At 54.1% G+C, this 22710-nt stretch overlaps 1 protein-coding gene across 4 annotated transcripts in view; it reads right to left on the bottom strand.

Annotated features, from left to right (window-relative positions):
• The window catches only part of ATP13A3 (ATPase 13A3), a 47667-nt gene extending 26468 nt beyond the window's left edge, over positions 1-21199 (bottom strand). For 2 of the 4 annotated variants that reach the window (XM_081910736.1, XM_081910738.1), the window contains exons 1-11: positions 14163-14227; positions 9993-10077; positions 7203-7376; positions 5982-6167; positions 5421-5491; positions 5229-5309; positions 4491-4560; positions 3136-3270; positions 1932-2004; positions 990-1121; positions 702-884 (exon numbers count right to left, since the gene is read on the bottom strand). In XM_081910736.1, the coding sequence (XP_081766862.1) occupies positions 702-884; positions 990-1121; positions 1932-2004; positions 3136-3270; positions 4491-4560; positions 5229-5309; positions 5421-5491; positions 5982-6167; positions 7203-7376; positions 9993-10077; positions 14163-14212 (1240 nt within the window). In that variant the 5' untranslated portion in view covers positions 14213-14227. Of the gene's footprint in view, positions 1-701; positions 885-989; positions 1122-1931; positions 2005-3135; positions 3271-4490; positions 4561-5228; positions 5310-5420; positions 5492-5981; positions 6168-7202; positions 7377-9992; positions 10078-14162; positions 14228-21075 lie in introns of those variants that run through there. The other 2 variants (XM_081910739.1, XM_081910737.1) reach the window with 2 other exon arrangements.
• Positions 21200-22710: the final 1511 nt, after the last annotated feature.

Below are 22710 nucleotides of genomic sequence, written 5' to 3'. Positions count from 1 at the left end.
CCTTCAGGTGAGGAGGTGAGGGGGGGAGAAAGCAAGTGCCCTCTGGAGAGATCAGGCCCAAGGCCACAGCTCAGCGCCCCTGCTCTGCCTGCAAAAGGTCCCAGCCTTGGTCCCAAATAGCACCTGCAGGTAGGGCTGGAAGAGACCTCAGAGTCTGAAGCCCTGGGGAGGTCCTGCTGCCAGCTTCCATGGAGGAGAGGGCATGGGGTGGTCGGAGGCAGCGATGCTTCTGCCAACTGGTTGCAGGAGGGGACAGGCCTCTTGGGGTTGGATCCTGCTGGCCACAGGCATCCAGCTGGCCACCCTGGGAGCAGGATGCAGGACTAGATGGGCCACTGTGGGCCTGATCCAGCAGCACCTTCTTACGTTCAGGGCAGGCAACCCTGAGCTCACGGGCCAATAAAAGGCTGCCTTTGGTGTTTGCACAGACTCCCTGAGGGCAGCATCGGAGGGGCAGGAGGGAGGAGGCCAGAGGGACACCTCAGCCTCCGCACTGCACAAAGCTAGACTAGGTCGGATGCTGCAACTTGTTGTGAGCCATCACAGCTTAGCAAGAGAGAGAGAGTGAAATCCCAAAATCAATCAAATAAAGAGCTGGGCCCCGTGCCCAGATGCTGTGCAGGATATTTGCAGAGATCCCCAGAGGAACATGACGGAGGGGGGACACACACTTGCTGCCTGTGCAGAAGGCTCTGTCTCACCTGTCCTGACCACGATGGCTTTGACCAGCTCCCCGGTGTAGAAGCGGGTCTGGATGACGGTCGTGCCGCAGAACAAGGTGTGCCGCCGGTGGCCCTCGGGACTGTACACCTCGTCCGCCAGGCCCCCCTTGGGCTCCTCAGTCGGGTTCGGCAGGTTGGTCTTTGTGACAGGAACGCTTTCGCCTTCAACGAGACGAGGGCACAGCTGACAGGGCGGAGATCCCAAGCCCCAGAAGCACCACCCAGGTCCCAGCTGCGATCGGGGCCCCGCCGGGCCCTCCCCGTTACCTGTCAGCATGCTCTCATTCACGATGCAGGTCCCGCTGAGGAGCACGGCGTCGCAAGGCATGATCATCCCATTCAGAGGGACCACAATGACGTCCCCAGGCACCAGCTCCGTGGAAAGGATCTCCTCCACACCTGGAGGCCGGGGAGAAGCAAAGGGTGAAATCCTGGTCCGGCAGCTGCTCTGGCTGCTCTTCTGCTCGGCCAAGGGCCCAGAGTGGCTGGCGTCTCTCCAAGGGAGCTACTTTCTAGGAGAGCGACCCCTGGCCCACAGAGATCCCTCAGGGATTGGGACAGGGAGAGCTATCCAAGGTTGGAGTACAAGACACACCCCAGCTAGGAGAAGGGACAGGAGAGACAGAGAGGGGCCCATGGGCCCATGCAAAAGAGAGAGACTGTAGTCTGAAAGGATGGTTGGAGGTTGGCTGCAGACTGAAAACACCTTTGCAGGAGGGGGCACTGCAGAGCCTCTCCCTGGAGACCTCGGCCGGTGAGCAAGGAAGCATTACTCCGAACAGACCTCCTGCTATTAGCAGACCTAACTTAGTCCTGCTTATTCATTTCAATGCATTACCAGCAAGTAAAACTTAGCTGATTGCAGTCGTATGTATGTATGTATGTACGTACTTACTTACTTACTTACTTACTTATTTACTCACTTACTTACTTGCCGCCCACCTAACTGGGCTGCCCCAGCCGCTTCCAAAAAATTGTAAACCACAGTAAAACATCACACATTAGAAACTTCCCTAGACAGGGAGAAATGGGTCTGCAGTCTGCTGGACCCCACTGGTGCTTCCTGGAGGGCCCAGCATGGCCAGACCCCAGCCCTGGGCCCAGCCAGGACAGTCCCCTGGGAGAGAAGTCCAGAGAGAACTTGCCCCTCCCTCCAAGGAAGCAGATCCACTTTCCCTTTCAAATAAGCACAGCCCCCCCCCGACCTACCTTGGTTTCCTCTGCTGACCGACACCCGGATGACGCTGTGAGCAGCTACCAAGTCATGAAGCATCATGTATTGCTGGGGAGAGAAGGGGGGGCGTTAGTCAGCAGCACAAGGGGCACTAAGGGGATGGGCCAGTGACTCCCAGCTGCATCACTGCCCCCCACCCCACAAGCACTGTGGAGAAAGTGGAACTCTGGAGCAAGAAAGCAGCCTGCAAGCAGCAGAACTGCCCCCTGCCCTGACACTGAACTCCAGGAGTCGCTGGCTCAGTCTCCAGCCCCCTCGCCTCTGCCACACACTCACCAGAGCCTTGCCAGCACTAGGCCAACCCAAACGTCACAGAGTGGCTTGCAGGGCCCGGGCTGCCATCGAGTGGCACCTGCCTCCCCCTCCCCCCGCTCCATTCTGGGATCCTCAAAAGCTCCCACCCTATTTCGGTTGCCCTAACAGATGTATTGCCCGGCTACGGATTTTGACATTTTTCTCAGGGCCAACGTGGGTATCTTCACCATTTTTGTGTGTCCTGGAATCTAGTTCCGAATCCTCTCTCCTCCCAACCGCTGCTGCCCAAAGGACTCTGGGCAGCCCCCAACGAATAGCTCCATCAGTGCAAGGGCTTCTGCCTGCCCCATAAAACGTCTTCCCCCTCTCCTCTTCCTCCCCAAACCTCCCAGAGCAGGACTGGGGCAGGCGTGGGGGGGTACTCCAGGAAAGGAGTGGGGAGACGTTCCACAGCACCCACCTATATCCTTGCACTGACGGATCTAGTTTCCTGGATGCCGCCCTCTGAGAGGGCTAGGCAGAACTGGGCAAGGCCTCCTCTGCTCCTTAGTTCACCCCCGGCCAGCACTTGGCACCACCAGAGTCACACATCTTTCAGAAGACCTGGCTGCCCTTCTGACCCCCCCTCCCCCCCCTCCGCTAGTCGCCATGTGCAGCTGTCACAACACGTGAGGAGATTTCAAGCTACGCCGGTTCAGCTCTGCAGGCTGCAAAGCGTTTCCAGAGCCGCACCCTCAGCTGGGAAGGAGAAGAGTCAACATCCGACCACAACCCCACCCGCTGGGGGTCAAGTTGCACTCAAGAGCGGCAAACCTTAACAGGCCACAGAAGCGGAAGTTTGACGCTGGGATGCCAGCCCCAGGGGAGCTCACCTGCCACAGGTAAGCAGGCAGGCAGGTGCTCAAAAGCAGCCCTGGAACTCACCTTCCGGATGGTATACAGTGAGCTAACAACAGAGATCAGAGACATTATCACAATGGCTGCTGCATAGTAGTAATATTCATCTGTGCTCCACAAGATCACACTGAACAGCTGGAAAATGTAAAAAGGATTGAGGACCTGGGGTGAGAGAGAAAACAAAACAAAGCAACGGATTATGCCTCTTGCACGAAGGAGCCGCCCTCCTCTCTCTGGTCTGAAGGTCAAGAATTTCAGGGCCTCCTATTACATACATTTTTAGAATTCAGACCCATCCTGGTCTGCGTGGGAGGAGTGAAGAGTGTGCCAGAAGAGCACATGGCAAGGATTCAGAGCTCCCCTCCTCTCCTGGCAGGGCTGGCCAGCTCAGTGGGCGCTAATGGTGCCCTTGAGGACTTCACCCAAGAAGCCTCTGCGCCCCCTTCCTCTCCCCTTGGCCATCGGGTGGTGCTTCTCCCTTGAAAAGCACGTAGAACCGAAGAAGGAAGTCGGAAGAGGAACACCCTCTTTTGAGGTTCAGGCTAATTTGACTGGATCTGACTTTCACACACACCTCTGCTCGCGTGCAAAGATCGAAAGGCTGCGTTCAACGCGGCTGTTCCGCTTGTGCAATGGAACGTCCCCCTCGATTGCCCTGCAGCCCCGTCAAAATCCGCTCCAGGGGTTGAGGGTTCCTCTGGAGCAGATTTGGGGGCCACACAGGGGCAGCAGGAGGAGAAGCGTCGTTGTGCAAGCGGGGCTCTGACTACCCTTCAAACTGAGGAATGGAGGGTGGGGAAGTGGGCCCCACAAGCCACAGAGGGGGCACAGGAGTGGTCTAAGCAAGGGGCTAAGCACCCTGGCACCACCTGCTGGTTCTTATCTCTCCGAGGCCCCCAAGAGAGTGTCCACCTCACTCAAATGGTGCCACTCCAACGCTGCCCATCCCCACCAGCTGCCTTGGATCTTCCGTGGAATCACGGCCTGGCGACTGCAGCACACAACCACCTGCCACTTGAATGCCCTGGCCTAATGTCAGGCCTGGGCAAGAGAACAGCCTTGCTGTCTGCTTGGCTTTCCTTAAGAGGCTTGCGGCTGACGGAGAGCGGACGTGACACTGGCCAGTTGAGAAGGAAAGGGCCCCCGTAAAGCACAGAAACAGACAGACCACCCCCCCACCCCCCCAAAGCAGACAAACTGCCACAATTGCTCCAACCTATCTGGTGAAACCTAGAGCTGCACTGGCAAGTCCAGGCAGGTTTCCCCTCCACAGCCTTTAACCCTTTCATGCACAGTTAATCCCCGGGCCAGATCCCACAGAGCAGCAGGTGGGAGCCCCCTTCTCCTTCTCTCTCGCAAACAAAGACACATGCAATTCTTACCTCCTTAATCAAAAGTTTAAAAACGGAAGGCACTTTCACGGCAATTTCATTTACTCCGTAGAATAATTTTCTGTATGAAAACAGAAGCCAAATAAAAATAATATTTCTAAAAAACGGAAGTGTTTTGCTTGCTAACATGAACAGCAATCTATAAATTACTAAGAAGGGGGCAGCGGCGGCAGCGGCTGGGGTGGGGGGGGAGAATGGTGAGAAGGCAGCTTGGTGTTTTGCAAAACCCAGCGACCCAGAATGGCTCCCCCAGTCCCAGCTGAAGGGCAGGCAGGGAGGCCCCCAGGCCCAGGGGCTCAAGGCAAGGCAGGCCTTGCATCGGGGGCGGGGGAAGAGATTTAATTGCAAAATTCCACACACACACACCCCTTTTGCACTTCAAAGAAGAAGAAGAAGAGTTTGGATTTGATATCCCACTTTATCACTACCCAAAGGAGTCTCAAAGCGGCTAACATTCTCCTTTCCCTTCCTCCCCCACAACAAACACTCTGTGAGGTGAGTGAGGCTGAGAGACCTCAGAGAAGCGTGACTGGCCCAAGGTCACCCAGCAGCTGCAGGTGGAGGAGCAGAGACGCGAACCCGGTTCCCCAGATTACGAGACTACCACTCTTAACACAGTGCACTGCCATACACAAAACCACTACTGAGAGTAACTGCTCAATTTTCATGAAATAGCTGCCTGAGAGGCTCCAGTACACCTCTCCCCCCAACTTTTGTGTTCGAGTGTACCTGTAATCTCGCATCCCCTTGGTCAGCCCTGCGCTGTGTTCATTATGGATTTCCGAACAGGAAGTGGAATCATCCAGACCCCTAAAGGAAAGGGAGAATATCAAACGGAGCGTGAGCACACACACACAAACAGATGTCACCAGCCAAAGTCCTTTCAGCGAAGAGGCATGAAAAACAGCCGGTGGCTCTTACTTTATGGAGCTGAAGTTCTGCATGGCATCATTCCAGAAATACTTCACGCTGTGGTGGGTGAAATAACGGATCTGGAAGATGCATAAATACAAGGAGGCCGTCAGAGTGTGTGACTTGACAGCGACTGTTCATAAATGCAAACTGAGCTGCTGACCATTTTGAAAGTCAAATGAAAAAATGTGTGCAGTCCCAGCTGCCCCACACTGCCACTTTTATTGCTTAATAATCTAATGATGCCCACTGCATTGGCTCTCAAATCAGAGGTCCTCACACTCCTGTGGCCACAAACCTGCCTGGGGCACCGGCTCATTGCTACCCCTTGCAGCATGCTGGCATTCCAAGCACTTTGGGGGATCAGAGCCCCGAATGGTGGAGCAGCTGAGAGGAGGGGGAGGGGGAGGCCTCTTCAGGGTCTGCTCACGCACCAGAGCCCCACCACCTCCCCCCAAGCTGCCTTTGCGCAGCCCTTCCCAAGGAACCACCAGGCGGAGGCAAAGGCACACGGATAAACGCTGCCCATTGGAGGCTGCCATGCAGAGGACGATCCCACAACTTTCCTACCTCCTGTAGGTGAGCCTGGGAACGTCTGTTCAAATCACTTTCGCCCTCTTCAGCCAGGTTGATGTCCAAATGACCACTGCAGCCATTTGTCATCTTCTCCGATGCATATTTTGGAGTCTGCAACAGATTGGGCCCCAAAGATAGCACAATGCGAACCTTTGCACAAAACCACGTCTGGAATTCATCCTTTGAAAGAGAGAGAGAGAGAGAGAGAGGGGCTTTCAGAACAAAAGTCTGACAGGGAGCTTCTGCACTTTCGGATGACCTGACAAACATCACTGGCAATTTGATATCTGCGAAGAAGGTGCTTAACTCTACATGACTCTAGGCAGGTGTGTAAAGGGAGCCCCAGCCCAGAAGTGGGGGGAGCAGGATGACACCACTGGGCTAAGCGGGGGGGTGCACTTTCAGGAGATGACTGCCCTCAGGCGCTGAGAGTTCACCAAGACCCTATGATACAGACACAGGGACTCGCCTTTCTTTCCAAGTGTCTACAAGACCTCTTGCTTCCAGCTTCCTCCACACCTTGTAGGGACCCAAACACGTGCAGAAGGCAGAGGGGCATTCTGCACATGCGCAACCTTTGCTGTCCCCTCTACATTTCTGTGATTTTATGAGATATTATTAAATCTCTTTTAGCACCTCTAGCAGGCTTCTGCATAGAATTTACTTTCTGCTTTCTTCCCATCTCCCCCAGCAAAGTCTGCCCCTCTCCTCTGGAGCCTGCAAGGAGGGGCCAGGCCACTTTGTGTTTCTACAACACCCGGCGCTTCTCTAAAAACAGGTGACAGCTCCAGGCTGTGAATACGGCCCACGAAGGCACCGCTTGGCCAGACTGCAGAACTGCACGAAGTTGGACAGACATGCAACTGGTCATTTTTGGGTGGTGCTCAGTCCCTAAGCTGAGGAGATCTCTGCACAGATCACATGGGAAGTCCAAAGCCCAGGGTCCTTGGGGCTACTGAAGGTCCAGGCTTTCAGAGCCTTTTAAGAGCAAGCCCGCTTGACCCCTCAGAAGCTTCCACAAGAATTAAATAGTTCCTGCCAGTTTTTAAGCCAGGCGGGGAGGCAGAAACCAGGGAGATGAGCCTCTGGATCAGACGCTCCTCCGGCCATGCAAAGAAAGCTCAGTGGAAGAAGCCTGTCCTGCCCAGGGGCCACGGCCAGCCTGGTCCTCCACGTCTCCCTGGGGATCTCCCCGCCAAAGAGGGCGGCACTCACTGTTGTCCGCAGCAGAACCACTTTGCTGCCTCGGAGGGAAGTCCTCCTGCATGTCGCCTTCACCCGCCACTGAGGCATCCAGTAGAGGAGGAGGAGGAGGAAGCCGCCCGTGCACAGCACCCCCACAGCCACCAGGACCATCTTCCACCGGCAAAACGTGTAGCCGTAGATCTTCTGCAAGGAAGAAGGGGAACCAATCAGACCAAGGCAATGGCACAGCTGGCAGCGTGGGCAGAACAGCCTCAGGATGCCTCTGATCTGCTCTGCTCTCCCTCACTGTGGCAGGACCAGGGGCGTTCCTGGAGGTCGCTCGCTCCACAGCAGGAGCCCAGGGGCAGCCAGCTATCTGTGCCAAGGAGAAAGGGCAACTGTGAGACACACAGACACTGTCTGCCGCAAGAGCTGCAGGTCCTATCAGACTCTTGCTGGCCACTGGACAAAGAAGCCACACGTGTCACCCTGTCCGGCTGCTGACCAGGTGACAGGGGGGAAAACACCCAGGGTCAGAGGAGGGCAGAAAAACAGCCAGGGATAAAATCAACGGCAAAATGTGACCAGGAACTAGTGAGGTCTCTCTAGCCTACGCCTGAGTTCCAAAGCAGAGTTACTGGGAGGCAACTGAGAACATTTTGGGAAAATCTCTTCTGGCAAAAGAAGGGAGTTTGCTTTTGTGCTCGAGTGCTGCTGATTCCCCCGGGGAAAAGGCCCTCAAGATTTCTCCCCCAGCTGTGTTTCTAAGCACCCACCTACTCACTCGCAAGCTCCAGCTTGGGCACTCAACCCCATAAACCCACAGATGGGCTGACTGGCAGAAGAGCGTGAGCCTTCTGCCAAGGGCTGTGACACCAGGCCAGTGAAACACTTCTGCACATGAGATACATGCAGTAAGGGCACAGGGCGTGACTGCCAGGGGCTGGATTAGATGGCCCTTGGGGTTCCCTTCCAACTCTGCAATTCTGTATTTAAATTCCACATCTCTGGTTTGCTCTCCACTGCCAGAAAATCCCAGGACACTGGAAGCCAGTGAGGAGGCCCTGAGCAGCTCCCAGACCCCTGCGACCCCTCCACACAGAAAGAGGCCATGACGGATGGCAGAACAGAGGGGGCTGTCTTGGCCTGGCCACCTTGAGCCTCAGAAGAGGAGCCTACTTGAAACTTCTGGATGAGGCCCAGCTGAGATGAAACACACAGCCAGGGAACAGATGACGACGCAAATGAATCTGACCCTCCTCTCTTCAACTTGGGCAGAATTTTACTGTCTGGAAGAGCTGAGGGGGGAGTGGCAGGGAAGGGAGGCAGGCAATCAGGCAGGTACTTGGAGAGCGGCCAGAGGCTTCTTTCCACTGTCACACGGCAGAGGAAACAGAAGCAGCGGGAGCCCACAGGAAGATGGAAAGAAATCGGGGCCAGAACTCTGTCCGGAGCAGCTGCAGGGAGGCTCTGGGAGCTCCAACAGCAACAGAGGGGGTGGGAAAGGTGGGGCAGTCCTGACAGAGCAAACCCTCAATACCAACCAGAAGTCGGCCTGGGAATCCCCCTGCCCACTTTCTCCATACCAGGCTTCATTTTATAAACTTGTGCCAGGCCCCCCTTCCTTCTTTCTACACCCCAAAGCCCAACGTGCCGTAAGCTTGCTCCTAGAGTGGCTGCTCCAGCCCCTCTCAGCTGCCCTGCTCAAAAGCTCTTCCTGCTCCTCTACGGTTTCCTTTTTGAGGCTCACTGAATGGCACTCCAAGGGGGGCCGCACCACAGATGCGCACAACGGGATTATGACATTGGCAGGCTGATTTCTGGCCCCTTTCCCTAAAGATCCAGGAGATGGAATCTGCCTTTCCCGTGGCTGCCGCAGCCGGGATTGACATTGCCATCCCTTTCCTGGTCAGCCATCCTAAAGACATCATTTCTCACTTGCTCACAACAACACCATCATGTTACTTATACGCTGCCTTCTGACTGGGTTCCTCCCTGGCCTTGTCATCGCCTGCCTCCCTCCCTGCTTGGCCAGATCCTTCAGATCCCAACACCAAAGTCAGGGAGGAAAGAGGCAGGGGAAGTACTTCTGTGTGGGCAAAGCTGCTGCAAAGACCCCACACCAGGGGTCAACAACCCTGTGGGATCTGTGGGCACATTTGCAAACCAGGGAAACTGTTATGGGCACTAACACACACATGCCACAACCTCCCCCCCACCAGCCAATAACCCCACCCCCCAAAAAACCACACACGCCAAAAACAGGCTAAAGTTGTCTATGGTGAAAAGAGGCTTATTTCCATGGAGGGAGGGGCAGGGGGTAGGATCCTGCGGGCACCATGCCCCAGACCCTCGAGGGCAGCCCGTGGGGACGGGAACCAGGAGGAGAAAGAGAAGGAGAAGGAGAGTTTGGATTGATATCCCACTTTAACACTACCCGAAGGAGTCTCAAAGCGGCTCACTACCTCCTTTCCCTTCCTCCCCCACAACAAACACTCTGTGAGGTGAGTGGGGCTGAGAGACTTCACAGAAGTGTGACTGGCCCAAGGTCACCCAGCAGCTACAGGTGGAGGAGCAGGGAAGCGAACCCTGTTCACCAGATTACGAGTCCACCGCTCTTAAGCACTACACCACAGCTTGGCAGCCAGTCTTCTGTGCAGGGGGCTCCAGGCATCTTCTCAGTCAAGGAAGAAAAGCCCTTCTATCCTCAGAGGTCCTGGGCTTGCAGACAGAGAAGCCTCACAAGGAGGACTCCAGAGAGCAAGGAAAGGCTCCGCTCCCTGTTTGAAAAGGAAGCAACTAAACCATAAAGCCAATTACCATCTCATCTTCCTCGCCTTTGTTGACCAGCTTTTCCTCATTCTCCATGTTCAGCGTGACGGGATCAGACACCAGCGGACCTGCGCTGAGAAAGAGAGGGAAAAAGAAGCCTTTAAGAAACATGTCACCAAGATTTGGGGAGCCTGCAGCCACTGCCGACACTTTCTCCAAGGACGCCCCCCCCCCAGACCAAAGGACGCACACCAAGCACAAGCACAGCTTCCCAAACTTTTCAGACATGAATCATTTCACGACACAGTAATTCAGTTTTACGAGCAAACCGGAGGTTAAACTAACCCCTTTCCAGACCCTGGAGGAACACTTGTGTGACACACTGCGGAAAGCTCTGTGCACAAGTCTGCTTAAATATCAGCTGCCAACTGCAGCCCCGACCCAGAAGAAAAATCATGGCAGGGGAACTGGAGGTTTATAGCTAGATCCCAACAGAACAGATGCAGCAGAATTTTAGCGTGAAACTCCTAAGCATACCTTGAATTCTGTGTGTTCTTGTAATGCTTTGCTCATGATGCTTACAAGCATTTCTTCAAATATTTCTATATCTATAAATCTTTATCTGTCTATAGATATATAGATACACCAAGAGGTGAAGTATTAGCCAACGCTGTTTCCAAGGAGGCCAAGCAGCTCCAACTCTCCTCCTCTCCACCCACCCAGAGCTGTTTCACAAGAGTGGCCAGCATGTTCCTTCTTGACCCACACATGCCTTGACCACCCTGCTAATGCAGCAGAACCCGGACTCTCCACATCTTAATGCATGAGTTCTTCAGCTGAGGGTTTCACAGGACTTTTCCTGTTTCTTGTCACCGTGGATTCCAGCTCGCCTAGCAAATTCCCCATCAACACCTCATTTAATCTTTCCACCTGTGGCAAACACTTCCTATAACCTCTTGAATTACTTTCAGTCTGTCCATAAACGTTGCATAGCTCTGCATCCCCACTGCATGAGCAATATACGCAAGAGCATCTGAAGAGCCCTGGGGCTGGATCAAGCCCGTGGTCCACCTAGGCCAGCATCCTGCTCCAACCGTGCGCAAAACCTGCAAGCAGGACTGAGCACAAGAGTCCTCTGCCCCAGACTAGGGAGCCAGAGCCCAGCCACCAGGCCTGGAAGCCTCTCAGCCTTATCCTCCATGCATTTGCCAAATCCTTTTTCCAGCCACCTGAGATGGTGGTCCTGGGGGAGTGAATTCCAGAGTTTAACTTTGCACCCCCATCACTAACCAGCTAACACTAAGCAGCACAGCACTTCCAGAAGAGCAGAAAGAGGGGAATGAGGAACCTGCAGGCAGGGGCTGCTGTATTTTAATTTCTTGTATAGGGCATCCTAATCTCAGGTGCTTTATAAATAATAAAGTTATTAAGATCTTGAGACTGCCTTGAGAGACACTCAGCCAAATCCCTGTTCTCACTCCCCCCTCTGGAAACATCTCAAGAGCTCAGCTGGGCTCCACATATACTTGGAGCTGCAAGTAGGGTGGGGGGGAGGGGGAGAGAGAGAGAGAGAGTTGCTTTCATACAGTTTTTCCACACTGCATGCTGAATTTCTATCTTACGAATATATCAGACCAGCCCCCATCGGTATTCAGAAATCCCTGCTACACCACAAAACCAAGCTCAGAACATGTACAAAATGCTGAACAGGCCTAAGGCCACCCATGCCTTCATTTTAGGCTACAGCTTCCTCTCCTGCGAAAGACAAGAGTTTTCAGAACGAAACCTGGCACAGCGTCCACAAGCTGATCCAAACGGCAAAAAATGACTCCATGGGAAATAGCTGGCCTCCTGTGCTTACTTACCTGTGGCTGAGTGTTTTCAAGTGACCAAGGTGCCGCCCCCTTGAAGGAACCCTCCAGAGTTTAACTGTTAGCTTCCAAACAGTTTCTTTGCAGGTGACGCTATAAAAGGGTGGGTGCACTATGTTCTGTAGTCAACATGGGTTTTGCCTTTTGAGAGTGAAGTCATCTTGTAACCAGGCATTTGCACTGGAATCAAAGGGTCACACGGTCCTCTCTCCCCACCAGATGAAATAGCTCTATAAATCTTGCTGAGTGCCCTAAATTTATGAAAGGGGTTTTTGCACAGGATGCGTGCGTTGCCGCCCTTTGGGCTCAAACGCCCAGCCAAGGCAAATGTCCCTCTCTTCACTCTGCAAATCAAAGGCTTCAGATGCCTCAAGAATCAAGAGCGACATCAAAGTTTGCAGCAGCCGGCTGAGAGAAGGGCACTAGAATCAACCCATTCCATCCCCGGGTATCTTTGCGTGCCTTCCTGGGCAAACCTCACTCAGTACGTCTGCAGGACTCACAGAGCTGGCAGGAGAACATCTCCGCTTCCGTTCACAAGTTGCCCACAGCTCTTTGAACATCCCCACCCTCAGAAGTTCTTCAAGAGAATGGGAGCAAGGCCTCCAGAGGGGCACAAACTCCCAACCAGACACCCTCCCTCCCGGCTGCCAAGTGTTCACCCACCAACTATTCTGCACCCAGCCACAGCTCGGCTGCTCCTTTTCCAGCAGTCGAGGGGAGGCCACGGGACTGAGCAGCAGGGCTAGAAGCTCAGATATATAATCTAATCCCCAAATGACCTTAAACCCAGGTTGCTGTCACCACAGTGGAATGATGGAGTTATTATTATTATTCATTTCATTTCAATAGCACAATTTTAAAGAAGAAATCTCAAAACGGTTTACAGCACATGAAAACATCAAGCCAAACGATCCAGAAGACAACCATTCCAAAGCTTTAAGGGAAATTTCTCAGTGACTTTTGGCCTTCCCCAGTTGCCAACCAGGCATCCAGAGACCTCCACCTGGGCGCAGCAAGTGGACCCGCGCCAGTCAGTAGACGTGCCTGGCATCTGGCTCATTTCTAACACTGGCTAGGAGAAAGAGGAGGAAAGGCTTTTGGGCATCGTGAGCCCAAGAGGAGCCCGCATCTCTCACGGATGCCAGCCGCTCCAGGAGAGCAACAGCCACCGGCGCTGCAACCACACAAATGACAGGTAGCAGCAGCAGCAGCAGCACTCCTGGCCTCACTCTGCACCCTGCAGAGGTCTCCCCTAAAGCCAGCCAGAGAGCAGCAGCTCCACTGCATGGAGGACGGAGAATTCCCCAAGCAGCCTTCACCCGCCTGGTGCCCCCAGCCAGAGATGCTCTGGGCCGCAGTTCCACCAATCGCAGCCAGAACAGCTGTTTGCAAAGGCTGACAAGAGCATTAACGGAACAGAGAACGAAGAATATGAGTTCACCTGACCCTTAAAAGGGGAGAACCGGAAAAGGAAAGACAAAGCGCTTAAGAACAGACAGAGGCTCCCACCTCAGGCCACACGAGGCCAACAATGTCCGCCTCCGGCATAAGTGCCAACTGAGCCTTATGAATCTAGAATAGCAAGAGGCCCCAGCGAGTGTAAGAGAACCCCAAGGTTTGCAGAAGGACAAAAGGTATTTTTAAGAACGCCCCCAAATCGGCCCAAGAAGACTGAGCCACAGATTTCTGGCTGACTGTCGGATGGGAAACAGAAAAGAAGGAATGGAATGAGGGAGGGCGCAGTTCACTGGCTGGCACAGGGAAATTCCATAAGACAGGGTCTTGTTGCCAGCCCTGCTTTGTCCCGTAACCAGAATGCCATTTCCCCAGATCCACTCCAAGGTAAGAGAACCGACAAGCTCCCAGCAGAGGACAAGTCAGAAAGCAACAAGGAAGTTAAAAATCATCATCATCACCATCTGGTAGAGAAAAGAGAGAAAATACTTGGAAATTAATAATACTTCAATCTCCTCCTGAAATAACGTTACACTTGCCCCATAAGCAACACGGCTTCACTGCTGAGTATTCATAAATAGAGCACCAACTTTTGAAATTGTGAACTTGAAAGGCTGAGGGGGAGAAATGAAAACAGTTTCCCTATAAGCCTGAGCTCTGGAAGAAAACAGTCCATCCCCAAAAATGAAGACAATCCCACCATCTCTTGGACCTCAGAAACCTAGGAGCCGCTGTTGGCCAGCAGCCAGGCACTTTGCACAACAAGGCAGGAGAAACCTCACGAGACCTTCAGGTGAAGCAAGAGCACATGGCCAGCCCCTTCAGGGCAGCCCCCGAGTTTGCTGGTACGCTTCCCGCTGCTTCCGGGTCTAGAAGACACAACACACACCTGGCTGCCTCTCTTGCCACTAGCTGGGCCCTTCCTCTCTTGGGCAGCATCTGGACAGCACCAGCCAGGGAGAAAGAAGAGGGGCCAGAGGCAGGCAGGCAGGCAGGCTGCACCTCGCTGGACCAGCAGCCAGAGGAGACAGGACTGGCTCACTGGAGCTGCAGCTGCTTTTATCAGTGGGGCTTGCGTGAAGCCCTTCTTAACAGCCAGCCCCCTATCTACAAGGGAAGCCCCGCCAATGAACTATTTTGTCTCAACCCTTCAATAAGAAAGCATCCAGAGGGCAGCTTGGGCTGCCTTATCAAGAGCGCTTTTGGCACCCCTCGCCCTGGAGGGTTGTTTGGAAAAAGGAAAAAGGAAAACATCCCCCACAACAATTGCAAGGCGGTCTGGGGCTGGGGTGGAGGACGTGTCTGCGGCCCCCAGACGGACGGCACAGCCCCCTCTATTCAAAGTGCCCTAACGGCCCGCGAGGGGCCAAGCCCCCGGCCCCGGCACAAGGCACATTCGCCCCGATGTTATCTCCATCACCAAAAGCATTGAGGATATTATGCAGCCGACCAAACCCTTCCTCGCTCACACAATGGGCAGCTTTGTGCTCGGAACCGGAGTAAACACACAATGCAAGACGCAAAAATGGTGAAACGGGCGCCAGCACTTCGCAGATGAAGTCAGCCCGACTGTCCGTTATCATTTGCTCTGTGGAATAAATATGAAGCCCCGCACGGTCAGTGCTGGAGAACCAACCCTCCTGGAAGAGGCCAAGAGTCAACGGAGGCAAGGAACCTGAACCGAGGGCCGCGAGGATTCCAGGGTCTCCATTTGCAATATCTCTAGAATTTGCAATCTTTCTAGACCTCACTGTTATGGGGAGTCACATAAACAGGGATGTGATACAAGCACATTAAGAAAGAAGAGTCTGGCGAGGGGGTCAGACGCAAGGAGGCCCTACTGGTCCAGCGCTGCATCTCCCACCACAACCAGCCAGAAGCCAAGGCCACAGCAAGGCCACACATCCGAACAACAGCTCCATCCTGTTCACACTCCCCAGAAAGCGGCTCTGGCGCAGGGGGCAGGTGGAGTCGTCATAGCTGGCAGTCCTGGATGGCCTCCTCCTCCTCAACTTGTCTAAACTTCTGCGAAAGCCGCTTTAAAGTTAGTGTACATCATTACACTTCTTGGTAGTTCAGCTACGTGCTATATTTATTTACTTAAAACATTTCTAAATGGCTTAGTATCTCTAAGGGGTATATAGTATAAAAGTAGGAAGCATCACCAATAAAACAAAAAGACAACACAAAACCAGTAAAGAGGTTGTGCAAAAGCAGACAGAAACAGGAATTCGGGGAATTCCTACAGATAAAAACAGGGCCTGGGGGAAACAGCTGTCTCTACAAGGCACTTGAAGCAACGGGGAAGAGGAAGGAAAATGGGGAAGAGCACAAAATGACCGTTTTGGGGTCACCACCCTGTGACCTTTTGTGGGGTGCAGTACTGCAAGCAGACTCTCCCCAGGTGATCTAAGTGATCTTCCAGGTCCTATGCATGAATGCATCCATTCTTTTGAATCTCCCCACATTCAGCTTCACTGAATGACACACCAAGTGGGTTATTATAACACAAGAAGCAGGCTTCTCCCACACACACACAAACTCAATTTTTACACCTGTCCTCCCCAGCTCACCACTAGCCTGAACCACCACCTGCTTCAGTTCCTCAGACTCCCTTCCTGCAAAAGCAAGTTCACAACTGGGAGCTGCCCTTTATCTTCTGCTGTGGAGACAGACGCAGCTTTTCTACAATCTCCTTATCCTCCTTGAGCAGCCACTGGCACCCTGGTCAGATCCCTCTCAGGTGGTCAACTCCATCAAGAGTCCAGCCCGGATTAACTCCATAAGCACTTTTTCTGCTACTGCAGTCAGCCAGCCAAACAACTAGAACCGTTTGGGGATGAGTTGAAATATGGCCTAGATCTTCGGTTCTGCTTTTCCACAGCTAGTTTGGCTCCAAGCTCCCTAAACACCACTAAAGTTTCATCCGTGTGCAAGTCATGCTCCAACGCAGCAATGCTCCGCTCACAGAAGAGACGCGGTGCCACCAAGGGAGATGGCCTTTCTGAAACACCCCATGGGGCTTGCTGCAGGATAAACCCCCCTTTACCCGGCTGGTGCCTCTCCTCCTCCTCCCTCGTTCTGCTATGCTAGCTGTTGGCCCAAAAGGCTTTGTCCATCTCGCTGTGTAATAACTGATATTATTCTTCCTGCGGTTCTTCTCCGAAAAGAACGCTCCAGGAGGAACCAAGGGCTCCACCTCCACCCAGAGTGCTGGAAGGCTTGGGGACAAACCCCCTGGGAAGACGCCTGGCCACCTGAGCAGGCACCTGCCCAGGTCGTCAGGAGGCCTTGTGATGCTGAGAGTGCAGGAACGAGGGGAAAGGGTGGTGGACCTTTCCAGTTTAAGCAGATCACCCAAATGATGCCTCCAGGTGCTGCTGTTCGGGATTTCTGCTTTGCCTGAAATGTCAAATATTGTTCCTGAACAGTATATACAAAGAGACTACTGAATTTCCACGCAAGCACATCTTTGAAAAGTTACTATTTGTACCTGCAAACAAAGATTAATTCCAGTGCCCTTTGCAAGAGGCTCCTGTGGACAGAAGGTGCAAAGGAGCTCATGCCTGGGGGAAGTGACCTCCCAGCGCCTTGGACTCCTCCAGCTGGAGTCTAGCTAGCCAAATTGGAGGTGCTGCTGCTGCTGCCGCTTCCAGCCCCCATCCCACCTCCACCCCCGTCCAACTTTATACTCCCTGACTCTCTGCCGTGCCTTGGTACAGACAAGCCCCCCCCCCCTCCTCCCAAGAAACTACTTCTGCTGCTAGAATGGCTCAGTTGCCGAACAGCAAACAAAGCTTCACACTTTACTCCACTAACAAACCTGGTACAATAAGCATGACATCACTGCTCAGTGAATACCTGGAAATCTTGCAAGCATACCAGATCGGTTCAACAAAGCCCTCCTCTCAATGCCCATTTTATCACTTCCCATCTTGGGCTTTCTGGTATAATGCGGGCTTTTGTTTCAGAGTTTAGGCTTAAGGAAGACCATTGTATCTAGTAAGCACCAAACCAAAATGGTATTTACATTCGTAAAAAGTGGATTCTTTACATAAATATATGTTCTGTTGCGAAAAGCATGCCGCATTTGGTGGTTGACCGAGCTGGATTTGAAAGCAAAGATTGTGACAATCCCAGGAACTGCTGGTGCCTAGATCTGTGATCCTTGGTCACGCGTTACGGCTGCAGTCCAGCAGACACTTGGGAGCAAGTCCTCCTTGGACTTGGCAGGGCTCACTTCTAACGGGCACACCAAGAAAAAACACACACAGATTTTGACTGGACCTTTTTCCGCACAATGACACATCCAAGGATGGAATTGCTCATGTGCGAAGGAGATCCTCTTTGCTTACCGCTAAAGGTTTGAGTCGACAGCCCCGGCAGGCCCCCCAAACCTAACAGGGCATCCTCACCATGTTTTCCCACGCAAATTATAACTACAGCACAATGCCCCCTACTACGTACACACCAGGGACCACGGAAGGGTCCTCTGCCCCATCTGCTAGCCACACGTGACCCACAAGCGCACCAGCGCTTGCCTTGCTGACCTGTGCAACAGCCGCCTTGCTGGACAGACCCAGGACATCCATCCTGCCCCAGATCCAACTTCAGCAAGCAGATGCCCCTGGAAGCTCTTATGTTGCCACATCCTCTTCACCCACAATGATGTCTGGCAGGCATCACATCACGGCGTACACTAGGCCAGACATCGCTCCTCTTCCATGAATCTGTATGGTCCTTTTTTAAAAAAAAAAAAACACTACTTGTGGTCCAGCACTGTGAATGCTCCACAGGAAGGCAACCCAAACTTTTGCACTCAGCCCGCATTTTAAAGGTAAAGGTATCCCTGCCCGTTAGGTCCAGTCGCAGACGACTCTGGGGTTGTGGCACTCATCTCGCTCTATAGGCCGAGGAAGCCAGCATTTGTCCGCAGACAGCCTCCGGGTCACGTGGCCAGCATGACTAAGCCACTTCTGGTGAACCAGAGCAGCGCACAGAAACAGCGTTTACCTTCCCGTCGGAGCAGTACCTATTTATCTACTTGCACTTTGACGTGCTTTCAAACTGCAAGGTGGGCAGGAGCAGGGACCGAGCAACGGGAGCTCACCCCTTCGCGGGGAGTTAAACCGCCAACCTTCTGATCGGCAAGCCCTAGGCTCTGTGTTTTAGACCACAGCGCCACCAGCGTCCCTCAGCCCGCACTTTACCCCTGGTTATTCCTGGGCAGGTTCAACTCAAGGCCAAGCAGCACTTAGCACTTGTGAGTCACAGAAATCCAGTAAACTTTGATCGGCTTCAGAAGTTATTTAATAACTTGACCCCCACCCTGAGAACTAGCAGGTCTTTTAGCAACGGGGGGGGGGGGAGTTCTCACAGAGCCTAATGGAATGCCCCTGCTCCCAGTATGTCATCACTCCCTCTGCATTTTGCCATTCCTTGTAAATTTAACTCCCATAATGAGGAAAATCTCCAGGGAGTTTGGCAAGGATCTGCAAGCTCCCAGTAGAGCCCGTTGGACAGGATCCCAGCGGCCGCCCCTATCAAGCACCTCTAATTGCTGCAAGTGCATTTTGGCAGAAAGCAAACGAAAAGGAAAGCCCTGTGCCATCGTGCATGCGCAAAGAAGGCTGGTGGGAGGTTGGGAGCCAAGGGAGGGACGCTTCTCTTGTGGGGACTCAAGAGCCCACCTAGACCAGCTGTGTGCTCAGGAACACAATCCCCAAGATCCTGAAGCCTCTCTCCCCCAGCCTCTGAAGGGGTTAAGGAAGAGATTCCACAGCCTCTCTGAGCAGCTTTTTCCACAGCGGCTGCTTGGAGGGCTGGTGCTGATTATTCTGGCGCTGAGACAACCACCCAAGGCGTACATGCGAAGCTGCGAGGAATCTTGGTATTCTATCCAAACTGCACCTCCACTGATAGAAACGTTTTATATATGTACAAAATCATTTATGCTGCCACCTTTTTGGACAGGGCCTGCCAGAGGCAGCTCACGGTGTCATAAAGAGCAAAATAAACACACCATACTTCTGGAATCTCTTGCAAATCAACACAGGCAGCTACACTGACAATCTAGCTCAGTACTGCCTACACTGACTGGCAGCAGCTGTCTAGGATTTCAGCCAGGGTGTCTTTTCCCAGCCCTGCTGGGGATGCTGCCACTGGGGCCTGACCACTGGACCTTTCGTGTGCAAGGCGGGGGCCCTTCCCCTTTGCGACCCACTGCAAACACTCTGCAAATAAAGCAGCTCAAACACACGTTGACCAAGACCACAGATTCTGGTCAAGGTTCTTGCGCAGCCTTGGGGGTGAGAGGCTGGCCATGGGTGCCCTTGGCTTTTGTGGGTGGTGGGAGCAGACAGTACCTCCCTAAGGGAAGGGGCACTTCCTGAAACCACAGGAAGGATCCTAGTAAGACCCCCCCTCCTGCAGTGGGGGGAAACAGAATTGCTCCAGGTGGACCTCAGTGAATTCTGGTTGTCTGGTGCCAAACAGGCTGCTTTAGATCAAGGTGATCAAGCCTGTTGTGGCACCCTGGGCACAAGTGTTCCTGGATGAAACAGAGTATTTGGACTTCTTCAGTGCCCACCTTGGTTCTGGAACTGCCCTCTTCATTATCGGTGCCAACCTCTGGTGGCACCCAGGGTGTGGAAGACCCTCTTTGGGGGGAACATGCTAGGTTCCTCAGCTGCCCATCTAAACACAAGGAGAGAAGGAAACAGCCTTCTTTCTATATTGGTCCTGCTACCTCTGGGGTGCCTGGATTTTCAGCTGGGGGTCTCCCCACGCCATACCGGGGAGCCTGGCGCCCTTCACACCTTGAGGAGGGAGGAGCTCTGCCCCCTGAAGCCAAGGGGGGAGAGAAATATGTCGCTCAGAGGTGTGGCTGGATTCCCAACTCCCAGCCAGGGTGGTCAAGGGCTAGGGATGATGGGAGCTGCCCTCTGGCCATGTCTGAAGGGCCACCACAGTTCCCCCCTCCATGCAGGCCCTTCAAGGGGACCAGCAGCAAGAACTCTGGGCTCTCTACCCAGATGCTTCTAGCCACTGGTGCTCCCCCATCTCACCATCATGCAGTTCAATTGCAATTTCGTTGTGCCCACTCTGCATACGAAGATCTATGAGTTCCCAACAGGGCAAGATCTAGGGAAAGAAGCAGACCTGTGCCAGCTAAGTTGTGCAATGTTGTGTATCCTTCCGTGCCCTCTCTGGGAAAGCCCTGGGGGCAAACACACCAGGGCAGGGCGACCTCGCCAAACCCCACAAAAGGTCTCGGCAAACATCCCCTCAAAGGTCCTCTGTGCGGGAGAGACTCTCCGACGGTCCCCCTCCCCGGTTCTCCATCATCTATCTATCTATTTATTCATTTTCCTGCCACCTGCGCCAAGCTGTCGTCGCCTAAGAAAACCCCGCGTTCAGCTGCTGCTCTGCTGCACTTGAACGTGAGAACAGCGGATGAGGCCGGGCACTGGAACACGCAGCCATCTTCCGATCCGGCCTCCGGCTAGAATTCCTCGCCGGCTCGGGCACGGGGGGCAAAGGGAGACGCGGCCGGGAGGCGAGCGGGGCGGCCGAGCCGGAGAGGCCGAGGGGCGCCTGCCCAAGCCGCTTCCCCCCGGGGGCCTCGGAAGGCAGCCATCGAGGAGGCGAGGGAAGGAAGCGCGGCGCCCGAACTCGGGTCCCCGAGCGGGGCCACGTGCGAGGCGGGCGGGCTGGGAGGGAAGTCCCGGACCCCGGAGGCGGCGCCCGAGACCCCGCGGGACCCTCGCCCGGCTCCCCCCTCCCCGCCCCGGGACACCCACCTGCGGCCTCCGCCCGGAGGGGAGCCAGGCGCCTCCACGTGTCAGCCGCTCCCCACGCGACGCCCGCCGCCGGCCGGGTCCCCTCTGCGCAGGCGCCGCCGCCTCCCTGCCGGGCCTCCGCCTCTCCTGGCTCCCCTTCGCGACGGACGGAGGGACCGGCCGGGGGGGGGCCTCGCCTCAGCTCTCCGCCTGCGCCCCCGGCCGCCGGAAGCGCCTCAACCCGCCGCGCCGGATGCGACGTCGCCCGGCCCCGCCCACTTCCGCTCGCCGGCCGGCGGGGGGGGAGGAGCGCGGCCTCTCGCTGTTGCCCGGCAACGCCCACGCCCGCCCCGCCCGGAATGGCGGAGCCGGAAGGGAACCCCGGGGGCATCCAGTCGGACCCCGCAAGGAGGGGCGGAACAGGCCCCAGGGGAACAGGCGACTGGACTGAACTGCCAGGGGTCCTTTAGCACTATATATCTATATCTGGGTGTGTGTGTATATATATATAGAGAGAGAGAGAGAGACAGGATCTTAAAAAGCAGGGGGGAAAGCAAAAAAAAAAAAAAGCAGAGACATCCCCTTGCCAACAAAGGTCCGCATAGTAAAAGCCATGGTTTTCCCAGTAGTGATGTATGGAAGTGAGCGCTGGACCATCAAGAAGGCTGATCACCAAAGAATGGATGCTTTTGAATTCTGGTGCTGGAGGAGACTCTTGAGAGTCCCATGGACTGCAAGAAGATCAAACCTCTCCATTCTGAAGGAAATCAGCCCTGAGTGCTCACTGGAAGGACAGATTGTGAAGCTGAGGCTCCAAGACTTTGGCCACCTCATGAGAAGAGAAGACTCCCTGGAAAAGACCCTGATGTTGGGAAAGATGGAGGCCACAAGGAGAAGGGGATGACGGAGGGCGAGATGGTGGGACAGTGTTTTCGAAGGGACCAGCATGAGTTTGACCAAACTGCAGGAGGCAGTGGATGACAGGAGGGCCTGGCGTGCTCTGGTCCAGGGGGTCACAAAGAGTCGGACACGACTAAACAACAATATATATATACGTGTGTGTGTGTGTGTGTGTGTGTGTGTGTAAATATACGTGTGTGTGTATGTGTATATATATATATATATATATTTGCTTTCGTAGATTTTCACGGGTACAGGAATGCAGGTTTTGGTGTCCTCGGGTGTCTTCCCGTGTAAAAGTTGGGGTGTCTAGGCGACGTTTCGACGAGGTCTCACTCGTCATCTTCAGGCTGGTGCTTTCGGCTTCTTGTTACTGGAACAGAGCAGGATCTCAGTGTTTGAGTTCCTATAAATACTGTTGAGGGGGTGTGGTGTATAGCCTCCAATGTTCTGGGCAGAGAGGAAGTTCCCAGGCTAGTGTGCCTTTTCTTCTTTTGTTCCTTAATTACTTGAGGGATATCTTGAGTGATTTCTTGAGTGATATCCTGAGTACCACTTAGGTGGGTCATTAGGTGTGGATTAGTTGCTAAAGTCTTTGTGTCTTGACCTCTTGAACTTTGTGAAGAGTTTTTCTGAGAAGATGGCTGTACTGCACTTAGTTGTGCTCTGGCTTGGCTTCGTGTATAGGGGCGAGCTGTGGTTTTGTGGCCTGTGTCAGCCAGATCTGTGTAGGGATTGCAGGGGGGTGCAGCATCC

Source organism: Podarcis melisellensis, assembly GCF_964234715.1.
Source record: "Podarcis melisellensis genome assembly, chromosome: 5".
In the NCBI taxonomy this organism is placed as follows: Eukaryota; Metazoa; Chordata; class Lepidosauria; order Squamata; family Lacertidae; genus Podarcis; species Podarcis melisellensis.
Note: the sequence above shows the minus strand (reverse complement) of the source record. Positions and strands in the feature narration are given on the sequence as shown.